Source organism: Strigops habroptila, chromosome 23, assembly GCF_004027225.2.
Source record: "Strigops habroptila isolate Jane chromosome 23, bStrHab1.2.pri, whole genome shotgun sequence".
Taxonomy (NCBI): domain Eukaryota; kingdom Metazoa; phylum Chordata; class Aves; order Psittaciformes; family Psittacidae; genus Strigops; species Strigops habroptila.
The window spans coordinates 2,209,944-2,234,305 of record NC_044299.2 but is presented as its reverse complement, the minus strand read 5'-3'; the positions used below and the strand labels follow the sequence as shown (position 1 = coordinate 2,234,305).

The 24,362-nt window shown below is 56.3% G+C and overlaps 2 protein-coding genes across 2 annotated transcripts in view; both read right to left on the bottom strand.

The window, feature by feature from the left end:
* The window catches only part of LOC115618618 (keratin, type II cytoskeletal cochleal), a 64,461-nt gene extending 42,358 nt beyond the window's left edge, over window positions 1-22,103 (bottom strand). The window contains exon 1 of the mRNA XM_030510324.1: window positions 21,899-22,103. The gene's annotated coding sequence lies outside the window, so the exon portion shown is untranslated. The remainder of the gene's footprint in view (window positions 1-21,898) is intronic.
* BCDIN3D (BCDIN3 domain containing RNA methyltransferase) lies at window positions 17,904-22,149 on the bottom strand. The gene is made up of 2 exons (XM_030510325.1): window positions 21,899-22,149; window positions 17,904-19,163 (listed from the first exon to the last, which is right to left on the bottom strand). Exons 1-2 carry the CDS (start codon window positions 22,088-22,090, stop codon window positions 18,531-18,533), a joined length of 825 nt encoding a protein of 274 aa, XP_030366185.1. The 5' UTR covers window positions 22,091-22,149; the 3' UTR covers window positions 17,904-18,530.
* Window positions 22,150-24,362: the final 2,213 nt, after the last annotated feature.

Sequence of the window (24,362 nt, the reverse complement as noted above, 5' to 3'; positions counted from 1 at the left end):
GAACTTCCCTGCAGCAGGGACCCAAATCCATCCTGGGGAACCACAGTTCCATGCAGCCGCTCATGTCAGAGGTGCCCTTGCAGAGCACACGGGTTTTCCTGCTGCTCCTTGCTCAGAAACACTTTCCTTTAAGGGACTTTTTAAGGCTAAGAAAGTTGGGGCTGTTCAGCCCAGAGAAGAGAAGCTGCGTGGAGACCTCAGAGCAGCTTCCAGTGTCTGAAGGGAGCTACAAGGATGCTGGAGAGGGACCGTCATCAGGGACTGTAGTGATAGGACAAGGGGTGATGGGTTCAAACCAAAACAGGGGAAGTTCAGGTTGGAGATAAGGCAGAAGTTCTTCCCTGTGAGGGTGCTGAGGTGCTGGCACAGGGTGCCCAGAGAAGCTGTGGCTGCCCCATCCCTGGCAGTGTTCAAGGCCAGGTTGGACACAGGGGCTTGGAGCAACCTGCTCTAGTGGAAGGTGTCCCTGCCCGGGGCAGGGGTTGGAGCTGGAGGAGCTTTAAGGTCCTTTCCAACACAAACCGTTCCATGATTCTATAACTTGTGGAAGATCCAAAACAGACAAAGTCCTCAGAGGTGCTTGAGGACCCAGGATGAGGAGTGTCTCTGCTCTCTTTGCTGCCCACCCCAGAGAAACCCTGCGCTTCCAGGGTGAGCTCAAAGGGCCAGGGGAGAGGAGGAGAGGCCGGCCCAGGCCAGCAGAATGAGTCCCCACACGTTAAAGGTGGTTTCTCAGCGCGGCAGCGCTGGGCAGGGGGGAGCAGTGATCGAGCTCCGGTCACAGCCGCCCGCCCCAGCGCAGCGCAGCGCTTAGCGCAGAGCTGCCCCTGCAGGCAGGGCCCCGCGCAGCGCGGCCGCGGGAACGCGGGCGGGTCCGTGCGCGGCTGCGGGACACCAGCGGTGTGCGTGAGGCCGGGAGTGAAGGGCTGCTCTGAACAGCCCTTGTGCTGCAGCAGAGGGGAAGAGCAGGAACACAGCGCGAGTGTTGTCCTGAATGAAACCGCAGCGGAACCGGAGCGTTTGGGAGCTCTGAATGCTCAATTGGGTGAACAAGGGGAGAGGTGGTCAGAGACGGGTGTCTGCAACCAGGCTGGATGGGCCGAGGCTCAGCACTAGCCCGGGCCTGCAAGAAGGGAGTTTTCAGCTGGTTTCCCTCCCTGCCACAGGCTTTCGCGGGTTATTCTTCTTGTTGCTGCTTCTGAGCTTCCACCACCCAAAGCAATGGGAGAGAGCCCTGGGGCCTGAGCAGGGACTGGGAGCTGGACCCCTGGGTGCAGTTCGCTGTTGCAGGGCCCAGGAGAGAAAGACCCAAGTCACTATTTCACTATTTCAGTCACTTCACTGCTCCGTGCCTCAGTTTCCCCACTGACAACTGGCAAGTGTGAATAAAGCCACATCCTACCAGGGTAACACAGAACAATTCCTGCATTCCACTGGTGGAATCTGAGCTATGCCTGAGGTAATCCCACTGCTTCAGGACCCCTGGACCTGCCCATGCACCCATCCCTCCCCCTCCACCACACTACCCCATAAGCCCGGAAGGACCAGGACCAATTTCTGTAGCTGTTCTTACAGCACGGACACAGCCAGCCCTAAAGCTGCGGAATTCCCTGGGGAAGCTCTGTATTGGTTTCCTTTGTCTGGTGAAGGGCATCACACCCCTTACCCCCTCAAGAAACATCAGGCAGGACCAGCAACAGGATCTGAGGATCCCCTTTGGGGTGCTGGGGCCAGTCCTACGAGGATGCTGAGCCAGCACAGAAGCCAATAGACCCAGCTGCTGCTAATGGTGCTGGTGGAATAAAGGCAGCTCGTGTGTTATCTGGTGAGCTGCATCTATGCAGTCAAAGCACAGCCATCTCCAGGCAAAGCCGTATCAGTTTCAACTGCAAGAGCATTCCCAAACATGATCTCAACCCCTGTCTGGAGCCAACGACTGAAGCCTCAGCCCAAGTGTGGTGAAAGGAGCCATCAGATGTCCAGGACGTGTCCCATTGCGAGCCAAACCCCAGGGGCAAAGCCCAGGGACAGCCAAACCCGGTGCTGAGAGCAGGGGCTGATGCTGGTGGGGCCGGGAGGCTCCCCAAGGACACACTCCCGTCCGCACAGGAGCCGCTGGGCTGGAGCCAGCAGACAGGCCGGGGCAGGGAGAGCCGGAGCCCCACACCACATCCAGGGCACCGCACACCTGAGCCGCTGCCTGCGGGTGCGGAGCAGCCAAGTGTGAGCTCCAGGCTCCCTCTCCTGGGCAGGTGGCTCCACTGCACAGGAGGCACCACACGCTCTGGAGCCCGCATCCAAATCCAACCTCCTCCCAGCGAGCCCGGCCTCCCAGGGGAACGGGAAAACACGAAGCAAGGCACAGGGCACCAATGGATACTTCATGGGCACAGAGGTTTGCCTGATCCTAGAGCGTGTTCCTCGCCCAGCCGGGACTCGTGTCCTGGTGGAACCGAGCCTGGCTGGACCAGGTCCATTTCACCACACACACACTGAGATCTCATCCCTCTGTAGCCCACGAGCGCTTCCAATCGGGCTGGGGATCTGCTTGGGGAAGGCAAATCCATTCCCAGCAGAGCTACCGAGAGTGAGCAACGCCGCCCTCAACACCTCAGATCCCACCAGCCCAGGGAAGGGACCTGGGACATTCCCTCCTTGGGGCTGGCTTTGGTGAGGAACTGAAAGCTCTGGTTGGGAGTGGGAATGCTGCCAGCCCCACACTGAAATGAGCCATGGACCCTTTCTGGCCTACAGAGACCCCTCTTGTGTTGTGCTTTAGGGCTAAATCCTGCAAGAGAACACTAAGAATAACTTTATAAAGAGATGAGCCATGGTTTCCCTTTGGAAACAGCTTTCAGCCCATCTGGTCCCCATCAAACAGCCATCCATGTGGGAGCATTTCTGGTTCTTCTCCCACCTCTCTTTTTCCTCTAGATGCAGGGAAGCTCCTCTGGACAGAAGCAGAGAACACCCACCAGGCTCCCATTAAAACCAGCCACAGACTGGTCTGTAGCAGGGCACTGAGCCACCAGGCTCACAGAGACAAGTCAATGGAGATGGGGGAAATCTGGCACAAGCCGAGCTCATACCAGAGGGGAGGAAAATCCCTCCACATGTTGTTAAATGTGTGGGAAGCGAGATGGAAACGTGTTCCTGGCATGGAGGAAGGATGGCGCAGAGCTCCAGAGACTTTCCATTGCACCGAGTCCCACTGAGTACAAAGAATACCCTTGAGCCCACCCTAGTTTCCAGCCCAGTTTAATCTGCCAGCCCCACACCACCCACAAGTGCTCCCCCCTGTTCCACAGCACGTTTGGAGCAGCTTCGAGAGCCAGGGGGCAAGTCAGGAGGAGAACGATGGATCCTGCAGGGTCATCTCCCAGACCTGACTCCTGGCACAGCCGCTTCCAGGGACTGAAGCTGAAATCAGATGTAGGGACAAGGAATTCCCCCAGTTGTGGGCAAAGAGTTTCATTTCCTTTCCCTGCATGATCTCGGACAAGACTGTGCCTCAGTTTCCCCTGTTTGGTTTTGCCTGTGGCCTAAGATGGGATTAAGTTGAGGGGGGGTAAAATGTAGTTTTCCTACCCAAATACTCCAGCCCAGAACAGAGCAGGAGCTCAGCAAGCAGGAAGGAGCTTAACGACCAAGCAGGCAGTGATTTGTGCTGTCCCTACCCTCCACCTGAGACGGAAGAGTCCCCAGCCCCACCAAGGGGCTGCCCCCCGTCACCTCCCAGCTTGTGGGGGACACAACCCAGCCCCATAGATCACCCCCACGCTGCAGAGCCAGGGCTGTGCTGATCCCCAGGGCCTCACCTGCAGGCAGGGCAGGGCCGGGTGGAGGCAAACATGCCCGACCCCATCCGCAGGGAGGAGCAGGAGCAGCCGGCGCCGGCTTTTCTCACCATATAAGGCCAGGTTTTGGTGTCCATGAGCAATGTGGGGAGGAATGTGCACACCTGAGCCCTGCCCGGCACACGGAGCTGCACCGCAGCACCTCACACCCGGTCCTGCACCGAGCCACCATGGGGACAGCATCCCATGGGGGCTCCCCTGTCCTGCAGCCCGTCAGGGTGCCCAAGGGTGGCTGCTGCAAGGCTGGGCTGCCCCGTTCTGTTATTTACCATTCCAGACATGTGGAACACCCTCTCCTGTCCCGCAGCCATCCCTGTGCTCGGTTTCCATCTCTGCCCGGCTCAGGGCAGCCCTGGGGTCTCCAGCTCCCAGACAGTGCCTGGGAGACAGGAGGCTGCACAGGCCTGCTGAGGGAGCTTCACCTTTGAGGTGTCCTCAGCCTGGCTTTGCTTCAGGGGAACTGGATCAGGGGGCTCCATGCTGGCATTCCCAGTAGTACAAACCCAGTGTGCGATGGGGCTGGCAGCCTTATAGCCCAGTGGCTCCCAGTGCCACATCTCGCTGCCCAAGGTGAGAGGAGGGATGAAGGACACGCTTGGCCCATCACTTGGTGACAAAGCCAAACCAGACCCAAGCTGTCACCAGGCAAGAGGGACAGGAGAGGCGCGGAGGTGCCCGCAGCCCCTCGGAGCTGTCTCCAAGCCTCTCCCCATGCGCCAGCTCCGCGGTGGCTCCGCGCCGTGACCAAACCAGGCCAGGGACTGCAGAGAAGCCAGCGTTCCCTTGTGGTGGTGCCAGGAGCCGGGCTCCAGCACTGTTGTGTCAGCTCTTTGCAGCACCAGCAGGTCCCACACCTCTGCCTCCAGCCATGCCAGGGCTGCTGCTTCACCACCCTCCCCACCCAGCCCCAGCTCCTGCCCATCCACAGGCCTGGAGGAAGCCTCACCTGAACCAGATGGCAATAAGGGTGGCTATTTGATGTGTGCCCCTGTTTAATCCCTCCAGCAGGACAGAGCCCTGGCGTGGGGGCGAGAAGGGTGGGGAGCAGCGTGTGTGGGAGCAATGTCTCATTCCCTGCAAGGCATGAGTGAAACCAGCCTTTTCCAGCACCTCCTGGCCTGCTCTCCCGTCCACACACACCATTTGTGCTACAGAGCAACAGTGGGAATCGCTGGGAATCAAGGACAGGGACCAGGGGGGCAGAGGCTCTGCCCACAGCTGGGGACAGGATGTATTGGTGTATGGATTGTGGCCCATGCTAACCTTCATCAGGTCATAGCAGAGATGGGGATGTTCCTCTTTCCAGCATGGAATGCTCATGGAGGCTTGGGAAGGTCAGCCTGGCCATAGTGCAGACATGATGCCAAGGGCAGATGTGGTGAGCTGGTGCCCACTGTGCTGAGTGAGCAAAGGAAAAAAGAAAGGACAGGTCAGATGTACCTGTGATCACTCTGCAGCTCAGATCAGGGTCTGTCTGGACCGGTTTCATAGGCTCCAAGCTCAGTGTGGCCCAAAGGCCATTTACAGCCTCACACCATCATCTCCACTCTGCACAGATGCTGAGTCTGAGACAGCTTCCAGAGCCTGGCATGGGCTGCAGAGCTTCCCTGGTGCTGAGCCTTGCTGGCAGGCACTGCTGGCAGCCTGCTCCTTGGGCTTCTGCACATATTAGAAGCTGGGGTTCAGGTTGTTGTCCACTCAAGAGGAGATGCTGAAGCCTCAGCTACTCACCCTCTCTGTTACTTAAACAACACGTATCCCTCAGCACATATCCCTCAGCATCCTCACCAGGAATAACCAAGCACTCATGGCGCATGTGAGGAGGTGGCATATGTCCACCCTTGAGAAATGGAGATGGTTCAAGCCCAGACCACCCGGTCCTGCTCCCTCCCAGCCCCACTGATGTCTCCAATGCACAGACCCATGGGGCAGCCCCCAAACCTGATGCAGCCCCTTGAGCCACGGAGGGGCCTGGGTGAGCTGGGGCAGTGCTCAGCGTGCAGGGCAGGGCACCAGAAAGGGGTTGCGATTGCAGGTTGGACGGGGTGAGTCACACCAGGATGGGCAGCCCAGCGCCGGAGCAGCCTGCTCCACTCTCCACCCTTCCCGTACACCCTGGGAAGCTGCTCCCCGTGGGAACCGGGATCTCGCAGCCGGCCAAGCCAGTACCAAAACATGGCTATTGCTGAGAGGAGATTAAAACTCTCCATCCCTGCAAAGCAATGACTTAGCAAGAGCAGCAAAAGCCCAGAGCTCAGCAGGTCTGGGTGCTCCAGATTGGCTGCTCGGGCTGGCAGGAGCCCGGTGGCACGGGGCCAGGGATTCATCACACACTGGGAACGGCGCTCGCCCGCTCCTGCCGGGGCCTGCGCTGTTTGCAAGAGCTCCTGGGCACACCCTGCAATTCAGGGCTTTGGAAATGAAGCACCTGGGGGCGAGGGGGGGAAAGAAGGAGCCACTTCAGAGCTGAGGAATCCCAGCCGTGAGTCACGGCGGGGCTCTGACACAGGGAGCGGGGCTGGAAATGCCGGGAAGAGGGTCAGGGGAGGCCAGCCAAGCCCTGCGAGGGACCCTGCAGCCCCTCTGCACAAAGGGCTGCTCTGGCAGAGCCATCCAACCTCCCCATGCAGAGCAGGGCTGGTGCCTCCAGAGCCCAACTTCTGCCCATGGAAACAGGCTGAGCTCTTTGTTTAGCATGAGCAAACCTGGCCTGCACGTTTCCCAGTCCCTAACACCCACGTGCCCAGTTTAACCCACCTCTATGGCACTGAATCAACTCCAGGAGCGATACCCCAGTGCAACACCAAGACCTGGCCAGCAATCTCTGCCACCCAGCAAACATTCACTCCTTTGAGCTGCCCCAATACACACAGGAAAGAAGTTTACGCCTAAAAAAGGAAATATAAAATATCTGGGGCTCAGTTTCCAGCTCCCCCAGAGCCTTATCATGCAGCCAAAGTGATCTTTGTGCAGGATAAGTACAGCAGGGCTGAAAGACACCACTACCAACATAGGAACCCTCATCTGGGGCCTTTGTTACAGTTTGCAGGGGTTAGAAATACAAGACAAGGAGTAAGATACCACCAATTCCGATATGTAGCTGCAGATCCACTCTAGGTTTACACCTGCCTGTCCCACTGAGCTCAATGAGGTGTAAATCCAGCACTGCCTTAGCACTTCACTGCATAGAAGTAACTTCACTGAAGTCACTGATGCTGCACCAGTTTATCCCCGAAGCACCAGCTCTCCCAGTGGGTGACCCTGGTTTAAGTCCCACTTTTTGAAGCCAGGGCAACATGGAAGAACAGTTGCTCTTCTAGTTCCAGCCTACCAACAACACGAAACCCTCAAACACTGGGACCCCACAAGAGTTAAAAACTGCTCAAGGGGGAACAACTCCAAAGGTCTTTTCCTTTTAAAGCAGCAGACCACAAAGTTCATTTTAGCCTTGGATTTGCCATGGGGACAGCTGAAACTCAGCAGCGTGTAGCATGTTCACCCCTCCTAAGAGCCAGAGCCCAGCCAGCATCAAACACACGGATGCTGTTCCGTCCTCGTGTCAGTGCTTTCTCCAACGCGGTTTCGAGTGCACCAGGGTGGTGTGGAGTGTCTGGATGAAAGAGGAGGACTCCATCCATCCATCTATCCGTCCATGTTCCACTGGCAGCTTCCCAGCCAGCTCATACTCATGGCAACAAACACCTACGGGACATGTTGAGACCTGAGCAGTGAATTCTGTTCTCCCTGGAGGATTCGCCCACGTAGGTATCTGGAGTGTGCACATTATACAACACACGTTATCTAGGGCAGCAGCCACAGAGCATCCAGAGCAGAGCCCCTGACCTTGCAAGTGGGGATCCCAGATGCACCAAGCAGAGGATTCAGGGTTGGCAGGACTTAAGTTCAACACAAAATACCTGCCTGTAACCCAGAAACATGAATTTCCCCCTTGCTGGAAGATTCTTAGCCCATGATGAGACCTTAAGTAAAGCACAAAGCAACTCATGGTCACATCTTGACCATGCAGCAATGCTCCAGCCCTCTGCACTGGTTAAAAACCTGGCTCACAACTGGGAATTGCCTCTTGGCTGCAGCTCCCATCCACTACTTGGTTCTGGGAAGGGTCAGCATGTCAATCTCTCCTTCCTAAAGCAGGCTGAGCCATTCCAGTCCTCTTCCCACCCCAGGAAAGAGCCCAATTCTTCACTCAAGCAAAGGAAACCACACGCAGCAGCCTGGCCGTGCTTGTCCATCCAGGTCCTCACAAGAAAGAGGCAGCATCAGCATAGCAAGACTTCTGTTGCCCCCAAACCTCCCCAAACCCTGCTTATCATCATAGCCCCAAGATCAGCCTTAAGTTGGTACCTGAAGCAGGCAATTGCCAGCACTGAGAGGACAGAGCTGTTGGGACCAGCTTGTGACTGTATTGACGATGCTACTGTCCACAAGTAGAGCTGGGAAATGGAGACTCACTTCACCTGCCTGTTCCAATGCCACGCCATCACCTTGCTCCTGATTTAAGCTAAGAACACTCACAGGCATCTGTCCCTTCTCTGCCAGCTTAAACCTAAGTGGAATAAGCAAAGCTTCAGTGAGCATTGGCTACAAGCAGCACAGTGGGATTAGACTCCAGTGGATTTCACAGAGCTGGCCTGGGCCAGAGTTACTTTTGTGCCAGTTCCTCTGGGATTTACTGAGAAGTCTGGGCTTTTTGCAAAGCATCCCAGCCATGCAAGGAATGGGGTGGGGATGTTTTGACATGGACTCTTGGATGACTTACAGATCCCACCCAGCTGCCTCTGTGCTCACCTTTTAATGCTCTCTGTGTGCTCTTGTTTCTCAATCCCACCAAGCACAGAGCAATCCACATAGTGTTAAAACAGACTGCAGGGAGCAAACACTGCACAGAGCAGTGTCAGTGTGCACGTAGTGCTGCTCAGGAAAGGTATGGGCAGCTGCTACAGGCTAAAGGAGTAAACCAAAGCAAAAGCAGCCTTCCCAGTGCTGGCTGGAAGGGAGGGAGGACTTAAAGGGGTCTTCTCTCTTCAGCTCTCTAGAGTCCAGAGAAAACAGCCTGCAGGGAGCAAACACTGCACAGACCACAGTGCTTATGCACAGGTTGTGCCCCAGCCTGGTAGCTGTATGTGGAACCCCACTGATTGCCTGTGTGTGTGTGCAGAAGCATCTCTGAGCCCCACTGCCTGGCTGGGTGTGCTGCAGGTGAGGCTGGCACCAAGGCTGACAACATTCTTCAGTTAAATCCTCCCACAACAGAAAACAATTCAAATTCTTCTTACATCTTCACCAGCAGCTGCCTCTTGCAGAGCAGAGCAGACACACTAATGCATATGTACACGACTGCCCCTGTTCTCAATGCTCAGCATTAAGCAGCTTCGCAGTCACATTTGTTTAGTCTGCAGTGGGATCCAAATCCAGTTTCAGATGTGAATCTCCATCTCACAACTTTATTCCCCTAAAGCACATTCCAGCCTCTCCACCTGAATCCAGAAATCAGCAAAACTCAGCAGCTCTTCAGCTCCAGAGCTCACCTGGAGCCATAAGCAGTAGGACAACCCTGGTGAGGACCTGCAGCAGCCCTACACAACCAGTGCTCCCCTTCCACTCCCAGGCCCTGGTGAGAGCTTCCCTGAATCCACATTATAGAATGGTTTGGGTTGAAGGGACCTTAAGATCATGCAGCCCCAACCCCTGCCCCGGGCAGGGACACCTTCCACTGGAGCAGGTTGCTCCAAGCCCCTGCGTCCAACCTGGCCTTGAACACTGCCAGGGGTGGGGCAGCCACAGCTTCTCTGGGCACCCTGTGCCAGCGCCTCAGCACCCTCACAGGGAACAACTTCTGCCTTATCTCCAACCTGAACTTCCCGTTTCAGCTTGAACCCATCACCCCTTGTCCTATCGCTCCAGCCCATGATGAAGAGATACAATGATCCATCATTGCATTAGTGCTCAATTGCACCCCATGGAAGGGCAGAAAGGCCCAGGGGGACTCTGGGGCTCCTAGAATCGCAGCACCACATTCACTGGGTGCGCTGGGGGAGCAGCAGCCCCCGGTACACAGACGGGTGTCCCGGGCCCATGCAAACACCGCTCCGCGGTGACTGGGGCCGGCAGACGGCCAGTGGGCTGCGGATGCTCCGGCTGGGAACCGAGACGGCGCGGCTGAGCCGCCGGGCCCCGGGGCTGCGGCAGCGCTGGAGCGGCGGGAGCCAGCCCCGCCTGGCGCTCCCGGTGCGCATCCGCTGAGCCCCGAGCTTCGGGCGGCGCTGGCCCGGGGCAGGGACACCCGCGGCAGGGGACAGGCGGCTCCAACCTGCTCTCACTGGGTTTTGCACAGGCTCCAAAGCTCCCACATCAGCAAGCTGTGACCACCGCGCCCCCCCCCCCCCCCCCCCGTGAGTGTAAAGGGAGTGTTGGGGTGTTCTCAGATGTGGAGGTGCCCAATGTCTGCATTACAGTCACGAAGAGCTCATCTACTGCCCCTTCCTCTCCCCCAGCCCCTCAGGTCCAGACCAACCTGCTCTTTGCCACCCTCGCTGTCCCCCCAGTGCCTGTTTCCCATCGTGCCACCACAGTGCAGGCGCCTGTGGCCCGTAGCAGGTTCTCATGCAAAGCAGTTCCTGTGATGGAGGAAATGGGCTGTTGTCCTGGCTTACCACAGGAGCAAATCTGTGTCTCTCTTACAGGATACACATAGGCACATCAGAGAGAGAGGGTAAGCTGCTCTCCAGGACCTCCTCTAAGAGATCCAGTGGCCCCTTTGACTCTTTAAGGAGCAGAGAAGTGCAAACTCTTCAAGACAACCCTTAGACGACATGACGCAAGGTGCTGCAATAGCGACTGATGGACCCACCTGCCCTGGACCCCAAAATCCAAGCAGGGAGTTGAAAGGAACCGGGTTCTGCACCAACCACTTGTTCCACTGATGACAACCGTGACCATTGTCAATGCACAGGGAACATCAGGCCCTCTGGAAACCTCCACATACTTTCTTGGTATGTAACTACTCTCCTCCTTGTCTACATACACATTATCAGGTTTACTATGGCTTTATGAGCCTTTACACGCTCAATAAAGCGTTCTTTTGCCTTGCAGTTGTGCCAGCTCTTATAAATCCTTAATACTCTTCCTTTAGAACCTGGAAGAGAACCAGGCCACCTCTACCAGCATTGTTTGCTGTAGTTTATAACTTACAACTCCCTAAAAAGCCTTTCCTCCTTCTCCCCAAACCTCTACCCTTCTGAGTCATGCTCTGCAAGTGCCTGAAGTCAGCACTTCACACAAACCAGCTGAAGCTGGTCCCTGGAATGGAGGCAGACACTCACACACAGAGGAGGAACAGCGACCAGCCCCGACCTGCAGCCTTGGCAAAGAGCAGAGCCAATGTGCTGGTGACAGCACCAGCCAGAAACGCAGATCAAGAGAGAACAGGGAGCAGCAGAGCAGCTCCTGCCCTCCGCCTCCCCCCAAGGCAAGGAGCAGTGTTTGGGACACTCACTGCTCACCTGGGAAACCTGCACCAGCATAGAAAGGCCCAGCACAGGCCAGGTTGTTCTTCTGCTTTATTCTACAGCTCAGCTTTATTTTACAGCCTTGGGAATCCCCCCAAAATCAGTTCTGCAGTGATGTTATTCAAGGTCAGATGAGATTCCTGCTTCCAGCATCAATAGTACAATCCTCAGGAGAAGAGAGCTCATAAAGGCCAGGAGGTACCCCAGGAATATCTGATTTGATTCCCAAGTCCCATCCACAGTTACTCTCCTTTCCTTCCTCCTCCTCTCCAAAGCAGCTACAAGGCTCAGCACTCCTGTGAGGTCCCTGTTCCCCCTCACTGAGCCAGAGCCTTCCGGATAGCATCTCTTCCACTCAAGGCCAAATGCTTCATTCACGTTCCCATGCTCTCAGGTTCAACACCTCTGCTCCCTTATGGCTTTTCCATGAAGTCAGCGCTTGCCCTGAGCACCGTACAGGATGTGAGGGAAGATGAAAAGTCCCTCGGGTTGGTTGAGCTAAGGTGGGAAAGGTGCTTTCCCAGGTCATCGTGGCTGCCCTGACCCAAGGACAGAGCTGCCCACAGAGGTGATCTGCAGTGGGCTCGGAAGGGATGAGGGCAAACCCAACACAGTTCTCAGGCATCCAGCCTGAGTAACGAGTGTGGCTGTTCTGAGGAAGGCCAAACACCACCTCTGTAAGTAATGGTTAAGATGGGGAGTTAAAGCTCAACCTGAATCAGTAAGGAATGCACTGCAGGCCCTGCTCCCGGGGTTGGAGGACAATAAATGATGCAGCATCTGCCCTACTTAGCCTCCCTGGACAACAGGAGTCAGCACTGGCCAGGTTGGGAATGTCCAGACAGAGAATGCAGCGGTTACAGCAGCAAAGCAGTCCCCAGGAATCCAAGAGCCTGGATAACAGCCACCCACATTCCTGAACAGCCCTCACAACTTGCAAATGCTGCCCTACTAACTCACTGCCTCCGTGCACTGCAGCACCGAGGCCTGACCCCAATGGGAGCCCCACAGAGGAGCCCTCCTGCCCTGGTACTGTCAAGGCACTGCAGCTGCAAAGGGGATTGATGGTCTCGAGGTAGAGATTGACACCAGACCCACACAAGGCAGCTCCCATCCAGCTCCCCTGCACTCATCTCTGCTCCTGCTGTGTCCCCTGCTCTGATGGGACACGAAGGTGCTGCTGTATTAGAAGGGTTTGTCTTAAAACCTTCACTCTCCCGTGTGCTTCCTTCACAAAGGTAATGCCCAACATGCACCTGAGGAGCTCTTCCCTCACGGAAGCCACTTCAGAGATGAGCTTTTCCCACCGCCATCTCACATGCTTGAAGCAGTGATCTTCTAGGAGGAGCTGAGATTAAAGGGACACGTAAAGAGAAGGAGATGAGCAGTTTCAAGGGCCAGGCAGGAGAGGAGCCGCCCTGCTTACTGCTGCCTTTTGATCTCGCAGAGAACACCACGGAGCTGCCCTTCTCTTTTGATGTGTCAGCCTGCAGCTTGTTCTCTCGCAGGAGGCCTGTTGCAGCATGACTGCTCCTGGCTTTCAGCTGCTGGGGCAACAAACCTGCACTTCAGCAGCTTCTGTGTGCTTCACAGGCCTGGGAGCCTCTGGGTTGACCCCAGTGGTGGAGGGGAAGCGAGGAGGCCAAGGACGGACACCACCCTCACGCTAAGCTCTAACTAAATCCTTGTCGCTCACGTGGAAGACTCATAGATTGCTAATGCAACAATAAACCAGAAGTAACTACTATGGAATCATGAAGCACTCCACACCAGGAAACAGAGCAGAGCATCGGCAGTGCCTGTGTAATCTTTGGCCTTAGATGAAGGAGGGTTTAATCAGTTACGAAGGCACTTATCTAAAGTGCATTCTGCTATGCAAGCATGGGTGAGATCCCTCCTTACCCCCCCCGCTTCACTGCAAGGTCCCCACGCTACAGTGACTGAGGTTAGAAAGCTTTACCGCCTCTTGAAACATTCTCAATCAAAATAAACCCAGAGCTTAAAGCTGAGCCACTCTGTGGAGGCTCCAAGGATGGAGCAGTTGGGATAAAAGGATGGAAAGTCAGGATAAAAACCCAGGCAGCTGATGATAAGCATTTTATAAGCCAGACCTACAGCTGGCTGAACTCTGTGTGTCTGGGCCCAACAGATTAGGTCTGCACAGCATTTCATGTTCACTCCAGAGCTTATCACCCCACATGTCAGGTTGTGCTTCCCATAGAGCAAGACGAGAGTTCCAAGGAAAGGAGCAGCTTGGCCAAGGTCTGCAGCCAGCTGGTGACAAGCCTGAGATAGGAACCCACACTTCTAACCTGCAGCAAAGGTCTTTCAGACACTGCTTGTCTAACTCTCAGCTTCTACACTAGGTCCAGAGAGACTTGAAGAGACCATTCCCACTGACATCAAACTTCAGTGTACATGGCAAAGCTGCCTCCACTTCCATAACCAACAGGGCATAAGGATGGGAACAGCTCATCTTTTTGATCCCCTCTGACCTCCCCTGACTCCTCATTTACAAGGCCAAACAGGCCCAGCCTTCAGCACACATCCAGAGTGAAACTCAGACTCACACCTTGGCTTTGTGGTCACTTTTCCCACCGAGCCCCCCAGCTCTGCCAAAAGGGCTGTTTCCTCCCACCACCAGCTCACTGAATGAATCCAGACTTTGCAAGAGAACTGGCTCAGCCCTGGGATCAAACAGACATCGGGTGTTTGGTTTGTGGCTGCTCCTTTCCCAGGTTTCCACACTGCCAGAAGCAGCTGCCCATGTTTCCATGGGTGGACACCTCTCACTTGTCTCCTTTAATTCACAGGCAGCAAAGTGCCAGGAAGAACAAGAATGAACTTGCCCTCAGCTGAGCAAAGGAAATCCGAAGATCTGCAGCTTCTGCCATACAAGCTTGTAGTGACAAGTTGCTGGGTTCCAGGTAGAGGAAGCTGCTTATGGGTGCAGACACGTTGCTGCCAACTCTCTGTTCCTCAGCTTGATTCCTCCGCTCTTGGGCTGGTCACACGTTCTGGGGAAAGTTGAATTAAAGCATTTTTAGACCACGTCACCCTTTAGAAATGCTGATGAGCAGCGTCTGCGAGGCTCTCAGTGCATGTGTGTGCGAGAGGGAAGCACAGAGCAAGGAGAGCTGCTCACACCAGCCATTGCTCGGGCACCTGGCAATGTTAAACTGGTAAAATTACTGCTTCTGCACCATATTTACACACTAAACTCTTCCCCACTGAGCACATCCCTTGTACTCATCCAGCACAAGAATGTAGGAAGCAGCAACTGGCTCTTAGCATAAGCAAGAGCTAAAGTTAAGAAGAATTTAAAAGAATAGTAAAAACAGGACTTCTCATTGACTCCATCTAAATCTTACTTCCTACAGGAGCTGGCAGCAACTGCAGAACCATCTGGAAAGTGGAACCTCCAAGTTCTCAGCCCCAGCTTTGATGTTGGCTTACGCACGACTTGATGCTTCACCTCCTCTGCCTAGATTTTTCCGTGCAGGGAAGGGGCAGAGTAAGCTGTGAGTTGCTACACAGCAGTGGCGTGAGGCTTGGTTAGTCAGAACACTTTGAAGGTATGAGACCTAATTACTACCTGAAGTGCTGCAGTGATTATATGAGCAGAGGCACAGCTCACAGCTGACGATACAGCTCAGCTCAGCTCTGGATTTCACTCTCAAAAGTGCTGTGCAAACACACAGCTAATAGTCCCCAGCAGAAACCTCCCCAGTGTGGGTGGTTATCAAGCTCGTTTCGTGGATGGAAGAACTGAGGCAAGGTCTGATGGAGCCCAGCAGCAATCCCAACCCATAGAGCATGGGAACTCTACTCACAGAGACTTCCTTGCTTGCTGGATGGGACAGGCCACCAGCTTGACAGACCCATCAGTGCCCTGCAACACTCTGGCTCCATTTGGAAGTGCTCAGCTACATGTGCTCTGTGCGGGTGTTGAATCTAGCAGGCTCCTGTGAGCAAGCATAGCACTGGAGCTTTAAGGGTAGGAAAGAACAAGCAGGGTCTCTGAGCTGACCCTCCAATGCTTAGGAAAGCACACAACACAGATAACGTGACACACAGCTCCAGGACCCACACATCAGCACAGCCTGGTGCCATGTGCTCCAGGTGAGCAGTGGGAGCACAACCCTCTCTCTACATACACAGGGAAGTTGTATCTCTCTTGTTTTACCAGCAGCAACCATCCCCAGGTCAGCCCCATCCTTGGATCATGGAGGAGATGAGCAGGCAGCACTTTCAGCACAGAGGCCTTCCCTTAACCCGGGTCCCCCGAGCTCCACAAGGGTGACCACCACAGCACTCACCCAGCAAAGGGCATCTCCATCTCACCAGCCACATGATGAGCAGTTACCAACCAACTCTGCAAACTGCTCTCAGCAACAGGGAGAAGAAGTGTTGGGTTTAACCCTCAGCTTTACTTTCTGTCCTGCCTTCAGGAGAGCTGGGAGCACGTTTTAGCCCCATTGCAAAATGCAGAGAGAGTAAAAGATGAGAGCCTTACACAGCACTGCAGCTGAGATCCATGGGCTCTGCTCCACCACTGTGCATGGAGCTGGGTTCCCACCTCTCATCTCCCAACAGCCTCCTGGAGGGCAGCAGCGGGAAGGGAAGGGAAGGGAAGGGAAGGCAAGGGAAGGGAAGGGAAGGGAAGGGAAGGGAAAGGGGGTTACTGTGGTTTCTCCTGCCTGCAAAGGGCCTGACTCCATCTGAGCCCCCCAGTGTCCCAAGAGCTGCAGACTTGTGCTGATGTTGTTTTGAGCTGTGTTTGTGGCAATATCTAAAGGACAAGAAACAAAACCCGCTGCTGTGCCAGAGCCAAACTGAGCTGGTTTGGGAGCTCAGCCATTTCTGAGGCAGTTGGACATATTGATAGAGCAATTCAACAGCACAGGCTCGAGAGGCAGATAAGGAGGCATCGTGCTGTTACATACACACTGCAGGTCTGTACATGGCCAGTGTACAAGGGCTGGAAAAAGAACTAAAACCCAACCCACAATCTTTCAACAAGCAGCAGAACCCCCAGGCAGATACTGCTCCATCCCACAGCGCACGAGGAACTGAAAACAGGGGCTCTCTGAAGGGGAGATGGGCGCAGGGGACACCTCCTGTGTGTTGTTACCTTCCCAGCAACTCTTCGTAAAGCAAGTGTGTAAATCCCCAGAGGAAAAGGAAAGAACCCTCATTGAGCCCTTTAAACCCCAGCACCGAACAGCAAAGTCCAGGTCTGGTTTATAAATATTGCAAAGTTCAAAGCAAACAGCAACTAACATCGGCAGGAGCCAAGAGCAGCAGCCGAAGGGCGAGGCTGGAGGTTGCGCGATGCTCCAGTGCCACCAGCTGCACAGCAAAGGGAAGAGCAGCGAGGAAGGGGGAGGCTGAGCTGCTGTGAGCAACACCCCGAGTCACTGGAGCTTACCCAGAGGTTACAACCAGTGTCAGATGAGGTGCTGAACTCCCAAAGGGGTAAATGGCATAGGTACGCTGCAGGAAAGCTCAGGCACGGGGGGGAATCCTCAGGGAAATCCCTGACCAAACGGTTCTCCCCTCGCTCCCACAGGGATAATGAAGTCACACCAGGCTTGGAAGGTGAACAGCCCTCACCACCAGGGAGGACATTTGTCTGCAGCTAAGGCAGAGGAGCTCTGGTGGGAATCCTCAATACTTCCTACATAGCAGACCACTGGGGAAGCTGCATTCCCAGGAAGAGCCTTAAAAGCCTTTCTGTGACCCTTTAAACACACAACCCATTCACACAGCTACCCGGGGGTCGCAGCACTGTTCAGCCAGAAGGCTGTGGCCAGGCAGAACACACACACTCTTACCTGAGCTCATTGTGCTTAAGCAAAGCTTTCCCCCTCCCCTCCACTATCATGAGTAAATACCAGGGAAGTCCCAGTAAGGACAAAGTAAAACGTGATCAAAGTCTCTCTCTGCCCCTGCACAGGGGAACTCCTGGACAAGAGCTCCTCCTGGAGGAGATTCCTCCTCTCCCGTCCTTCTCCAGCACGCAGCTGTCCTGACACAGCACTTCCATCCAGCACATTCCTGGGCTTCCCTCTCACCTCACAGCAGGAAGCAGCAGAACCTCGACATCTGTAAGAGTCAGCAGTTATTTCATGTGTCACGGTCTATGCAAGGGAGGCTTTTAATCTGTTTAGACAACACAGTAGAAGTGTGACTCCCACTTCCCATCAGAGCTAACAAACCCACTGGCTATGAACTAAAGCTCGCAGGGACATTAAACCAAGGGCAATTCAGTCAAAATAAGACATTTTGCTCCAGTTTTCCTTCTTCCTGGCTTTTACCGAAGGAAACAACAAACAGACAAACCCATGACCCAGCGGAAGCTGTAAAACTTTAACCTTCACCAAACATCACCTCGAGCTTAGCAAAGCCTCCTCTGAGCCTGGAAGTACACGCCAATGATAAACCCGGTTACCTGGGGCAGCTCAGGCACTGCGACCAGCTGAAGGAAAGGAAAGGTCAAAAACCCAACACAGGATTTACAGCAACGTTCAGTTATTTTATTTCAAGGCTACTGACACACAGAGCACTCAGGATGTTACACACACGAGTACAGGCCCTGCCACAGAAATCCCTCACTCCACAGAAAGATCACATCGTGCCAAGCAGGGAAGCCCCATCTGCTTTGGTGCATTGACCACAGCCTGACCAGTACCACAGAGTCCCAGACTGGTTTGGGTTGAGAGAGAACTTTAAAGCTCTCAGTTCCAACCCCCTGCCACGGGCAGGGACACCTTCCACTAGAGCAGGTTGCTCTGAGCCCCCTCCAGCCTGGCCTTGAACACTGCCAGGGATGGGGCAGCCATCACCACCATTCTGGGCATCCTGATGACCCTCCCAAGTGATCCGACTCACTTGTTCCGAGCTGGTGAACCAGGTTATAAGTTTTCCAAGAGTATTTTATACAGGAAACATGACAAGAAGCAGAACAAACAGCACAACAGAAATGTTCCCTTTCCTTGAAAAGCTCCAGTCATGTTCTCTCTTCTCCCTAGAGAGGTCAAGGTCTGGCCCCTGTAGGGATTTAGGAGGTCCTAGACCTGCCTCTATGAACAGCAAGCACCTCCTTGCCTACGAATTCATCCATGTGAGAGGCCATTTACAGTCACTGCTCCTGTTCTGGAGCCTCATTCTTCGGAACAGGAGTTCTGCTCTCAAGATTTGAGGCGCTTGATTTAAAAAGCAAGAGGCTTCTGTCCCAGGAGGTGCTCCCGAAGCAACACACCAGCTCCATGGCACAGTCCTTGGTCAGGATCTGGGTGATCCTCTCCACCATGTCCCCGTTGATGGCAAGGCCTCGGAAGTGCTCGAAGTCGCTGCGGCCCAGCCTGCGCAGGCGCCGGGCGGCCGCCCTGTAGCACTTCCAGGGCTGAGGCTCCATCAGCAGGTACGTGCACACCGAGGCCAGGAAGGACAGGAACTCCACCAGGCCTCTGTCGCCGTGATTCAGGTGGATCCACATGGTCACAGACATGCAGAAACCAATGTCAAAGGTGGAGCGGCCAAACCGGCGCAGGTAGGAGCTCAGGAACGAGTCCCTGGCGCTGGAGTCCATGATGTCCAGCTCGGCAAAGGATATGGAGGCAGGAAAGGGGCTGCACTGCTGAGCCCTCTCGATCAACACGGGATCAATGTCACAGCACAGCAGGTTCAGATCCTTCCCAGCTGCAGACTCGTCCAGGCTGCCTTTGCTCTCCTGAAGGCCAAGGAGATGCCTGTACAGAGCCACACTTAGCTCCTGCAGAAAGGAAAACAACAGTGGTTCACGGGGCCCACGCTGCTTCCTTAACACATACCCAGCACGCAGGATCCCACTCTCAGCACCAAGGCACAAGCACCACGTCAGGAGCTTTCCCTCAAAGTTCAGAACAACAAACTCACCAACAACCTTCCTCTCTGCAGCAAAAAGCATCACAGAGCCCTGATCTGCAGAGAGACAAGCAGAGATGGGAACTAAACTTCCATCACCTCACACTTGGCGTTCTGCTCCAAATACTGTGGGAAAGATGAGGTTTAGAAACAGGAATCTTGCTGGATAAACCCATCCAGCGTAGGGGTGAAGGCTTAAATGACTTCCTTAGGTGAGCCTCAGGGTTCCCTGGTGACACGCAGAGATCTATATAATGCCTAATTTAGAGTAATAGATGTCATTTGCTGCTGCTAAAGTAAAAGCCATTCCCTGACCATTAGATGTAGCATGAGAGAGTCAACACGAGAGCTTTCCTTTGGATTCCCTTCCTCAGAGAGCCCCACTGAGTGGAAAGTGGAGTCACCTTTTATTAAAGGAGATCTGTGGAAGTTCCTGGGTGGCACCAGGAAGGAGCATGGCCCACACGAGCAGGCAGAGAGTGTCCTCTAGTGGCAAAGTCTCTGCTTCCCAAAAGAACTGGGCTGGGAACATTGTTCCCTGACCTGTTCTACGAGTTCACCTGCAGCAGGATCTTGCCTTGTCCTTTAGATAACGCCTCAGGCATCATTCTTAGGTGGGAGGGCGAGAAGCCATGGAAACAGCAGTGCCCCTGTCCCCAGCCAGGATGCAGCTGCATTCTGAATGAGTCGTTCTTTCTTAGACACTAAATTAATACATTGATAAAAGTTTCCTTCTGAAAAATAAGGGGGAAAGGTACCTTTAAACATAGTTCAACATTGCACCAGCACACATCAGAGCTGCACAGGTACCTCTGAACTACCACACAACAAAGCAAACACTGAGGGAAAGCCACCAGGACAAAAAGCAGAACTAGGTAAAGAAAAGGAACTTTCAAATGTGAGATTCTAGGAGATTTACCAGCTCTGACACGCAAACAGGGGTTGAGCTGCACATTCTGCCTCAGGGATCAATGATGTGACACCACAGAACACACAACAAACGGTGGTTTGGAGCCTCAGGCCTGCCCAGGTCTCCTGCTCTCAGGGCAGCAGCTCTCCAGTGCCTGGGACATGCAGCAACGCAGAGCACTGCAGGGCCTCAGTGGCAAGAGGATGGACCCACAACACAGCTCCTAAACCAACTCAGGACCCAACCAGCTCCACCTCACCCCTGCCCTCACCCAGCCTTCGGCCTCCTCTCACAGGAGACCTGCGAGGGGGCTTCCACACACGGATCATAGAATGGGTTGGGTTGAAGGGACCTTAAAGCTCCTCCAGCTCCAACCAGGACACCTTCCACTAGAGCAGGTTGCTCCAAGCCCCTGTGTCCAACCTGGCCTTGAACACTGCCAGGGATGGGGCAGCCACAGCTTCTCTGGGCACCCTGTGCCAGCGCCTCAGCACCCTCACAGGGAAGAGCTTCTGCCTTATCTCCAACCTGAACTTCCCCTGTTTCAGTTTGAACCCATCACCCCTTGTTCTATAGCTCCAGCCCCTGATGAAGGTCCCTCTCCAGCACCCATCGTCTGACCCCACCAGCCCCATGCTGCAGCCAAGCCCTGCTGTCCCCCTGTGCTTTCGCACAGCCTCATCCCTGCCCCAGGCTGCTCTCCCACCTCAGCCGTTCCAGGCTGCTCCATTCCTCCCCTCCCCACTGCCCCCACTCAGTGTGCCCCATTCCTCCCCAGAACCCCATGGGAAAGCCCCCCCCAACCTTCACAGTCTTCCCTCCAACACCCCAGGTCGCTGCCTGTCCCAACCTCCCCACTGTGCCCCAGTGCCCCACACCAGTGCCTCCCCCCTTCCAATCTGCCCCCCAGCCCCGAGCTCCTGCCTCTCCCAGTCTTCTCCATTTGCCCCATTACCTTGGGTCACTGCCTGTCCCAGTATGCCCAGTTTACCCACCGGCTCTCATCCCCCCCCCTCGAGTCCTACAGAACCAGCCAGGTTGGAAAAGACCTTTAAGATCACCAAGCCCAGCCTTTAACCCGGGACCGCGAAATCCACCATAAACCACGCTGTTGAGGGAAAGTCTTCTGCCTTCTCAGTCTGCCCCACAACCCTCGGCCAGTGCCTCATCCCTGAGGCTGGATTCTGCCCCACTACCAAAGGCAGGGGCACGTTCTGCCCCAACACCCCAGGCAGGGGCACGTTCTGCCCCAACACCCCAGGCAGGGGCACGTTCTGCCCCAACACCCCAGGCAGGGGCACGTTCTGCCCCAACACCCCAGGCAGGGGCACGTTCTGCCCCAACACCCCAGGCAGGGGCACGTTCTGCCCCAAAACCCCAGGCAGGGGCACGTTCTGCCCCAAAACCCCAGGCAGGGGCACGTTCTGCCCCAAAACCCCAGGCAGGGGCACGTTCTGCCCCAATACTTCATGCAGGGGCATATCCTGTCCCAACACCCCAGGCAGGGGCATGTTCTGCCCCACTCTGCCCCACTGCCCCCCAATACCGCCTGCCGCTGCCTCCCCCCCGTCTTCCTCAGCCTCCCACGACCCCAACCCAGCACCTCGCACCTCACAGCGCCCCAGCACTGCAGCCGCCGCCTCCCTCCCCGCCCTCCCCACAGCCCAGAGCCCGGCCCGCCGCCGGCCCCTTACCCCCGAGTTGCAGCCCACATCGAGGCCGAGCAGCGGGCGCGCGGGCGCGGGGAAGAGGCTCCGCAGGAGGCCGCGGGGCAGGAGGCGGACGCGGCCCTCGGGCGGGTGGAACCGGGAGTAGTTGGGGAAGTTGCCGAAGGGCGCAGCGCCGGGCGCCGGCCCGGGAGAGGCCTCCCCCGTGGGCGCCGCCATCTTCTCACTGCCATCGCGCGCGCGCCCCGGGCGAGCACCGGGCGCAGGAACAACCGTTCCGGGGAAGGAAGGTTCCGGGGGGGGGGGCGATCGCGCATGCGCCGAGCTGCAGAGGGGCAATGGGGGGGCAGTAGTGGGACAATGGGGGGGCAATAGTGGAGTAATGGGGGGCAATGGAGGGGTAATAGCAAGGCAATAGTGGGGCAATGGAGGGGCCAATAGCAGGGCAATGGAGGGGCAATAGTGGGGCAATAGCAGGGCAATAGCAGGGCAATGGAGGGGCAATAGTGGGGCAATAGCAGGGCAATGGAGGGGCAATAGCGGGGGCAATGGAGGGGCAATTGCAGGGCAATAGAGGGGCAATAGTGAGGCAACAGTGGGGCAATAGTGGCGCAATAGTGGCGCAATGGAGGGCAAAGAAAGGGCAATGGTGGGGCAATAACGGCAATGGCAGAGCAATAATGGGGCAGCGGCGGGGCAATGGAGGGGCAATAGCAGGGCAATGGCAGAGCAATGATGGGGCAATGGCAGGGCAGAGGCAGGGCAATGGTGGGGCAATATCAGGGCAATGGAGGGGCAATAACAGAGCAATAATGGGGCAATTGCAGGGCAATGGCAGGGCAATGGCAGGCTGCAGCCTTGGTGGGCTGGCACTTCAGCGATGGGGACAAGCTGCCATGGGACCAGCACAGCCCCAGCTCCCCAACTCCAGTCTCCCGGGTCTTTCTGAGTGAAAAGATGAATTCTTTGTGATTTTGTGTAAAAATCTCTGTCTTGTTACACCAGGGTGGGGTGAAGAGGGACGGATCCAACCACCCGGGAGTCACCTATGCCCAGAGTTGCTATGAAGACACTGTGGCCTAGAATGGGGGTGTAGGCTTGGGGGGATCATAGAATCCCAGACTGGTTTGTGTTGAAGGGACCTTAAAGCTCCTCCAGCTCCAACCCCTGCCCCGGGCAGGGACACCTTCCACTAGAGCAGGTTGCTCCAAGCCCCTGTGTCCAACCTGGCCTTGAACACTGCCAGGGATGGGGCAGCCACAGCTTCTCTGGGCACCCTGTGCCAGCGCCTCAGCACCCTCACAGGGAAGAGCTTCTGCCTCAGAGCTCATCTCAATCTCCCCTCTGGCAGGTTAAAGCCATTCCCCTTGGCCTGTCCCTCCATCCCTTGTCCAAAGCCCCTCTCCAGGTTTCCTGGAGCCCCTTTAGGCACTGGAGCTGCTCTAAGGTCTCCCTGGAGCCTTAAATCTCTTAAGGAATGATCTTAAAGGCCGTTTCCAACCCAAACCATCCCATGACCCTGTGGCATCCCCAACCTCCCTAGAAACACCCCAAATATCCCCAAATGCCCCCTCCAGCCCGACTCCCTGACCTGAGGCTTCCACCATCCCCATCCTGAGCCCCCCAACCCTATTCTGAGCCCCTCCAGCCCCAAGACACCCCCAACACCCCTCCCTCAGCACACGGGGCTCACCCCGGGGTCCTTCTGCCCCTCGCCCCCCCCCCATCCCCTGCTCTGCTGATGGGGGGAGGGTGTCCCCGCAGTGCCTCCCGCAATGTGACAGGCGGCGCCATGTGCATGCGCCCGAGCCCGGACTACAACTCCCGGCGTGCCCCGCGCGGGGGGAGCCGCGCGCTGATTGGCTGCGGCCGCGGTTTGAACGGGGCGCGCGGCGCGGCCTACACCCGGCGGCGGAGCGGGAGCGGGTGAGGGGCTGGTACCGGGGCTGGGGGGGAGCTGAGGACCCCTCAAGGGGCTGTGAGTGGGGCTGGGGGGGAGCTGAGGATCCCCAAGGGGCTGTGAGTGGGGCTGGGGGGGAGCTGGGCCCCTCCAAGGGGCTGTGAGTGGGGCTGGGGGGGAGCTGGGCCCCTCCAAGGGGCTGTGAGTGGGGCTGGGGGGGAGCTGGGCCCCTCCAAGGGGCTGTGAGTGGGGCTGGGGGGGAGCTGGGCCCCTCCAAGGGGCTGTGAGTGGGGCTGGGGGGGAGCTGGGCCCCTCCAAGGGGCTGTGAGTGGGGCTGGGGGGGAGCTGGGCCCCTCCAAGGGGCTGTGAGTGGGGCTGGGGGGGAGCTGGGCCCCTCCAAGGGGCTGTGAGTGGGGCTGGGGGGGAGCTGGGCCCCTCCAAGGGGCTGTGAGTGGGGCTGGGGGGGAGCTGGGCCCCTCCAAGGAGCTGTGAGTGGGGCTGGGGGGGAGCTGGGCCCCTCCAAGGGGCTGTGAGTGGGGCTGGGGGGGAGCTGGGCCCCTCCAAGGGGCTGTGAGAGGGGCTGGGGGGGAG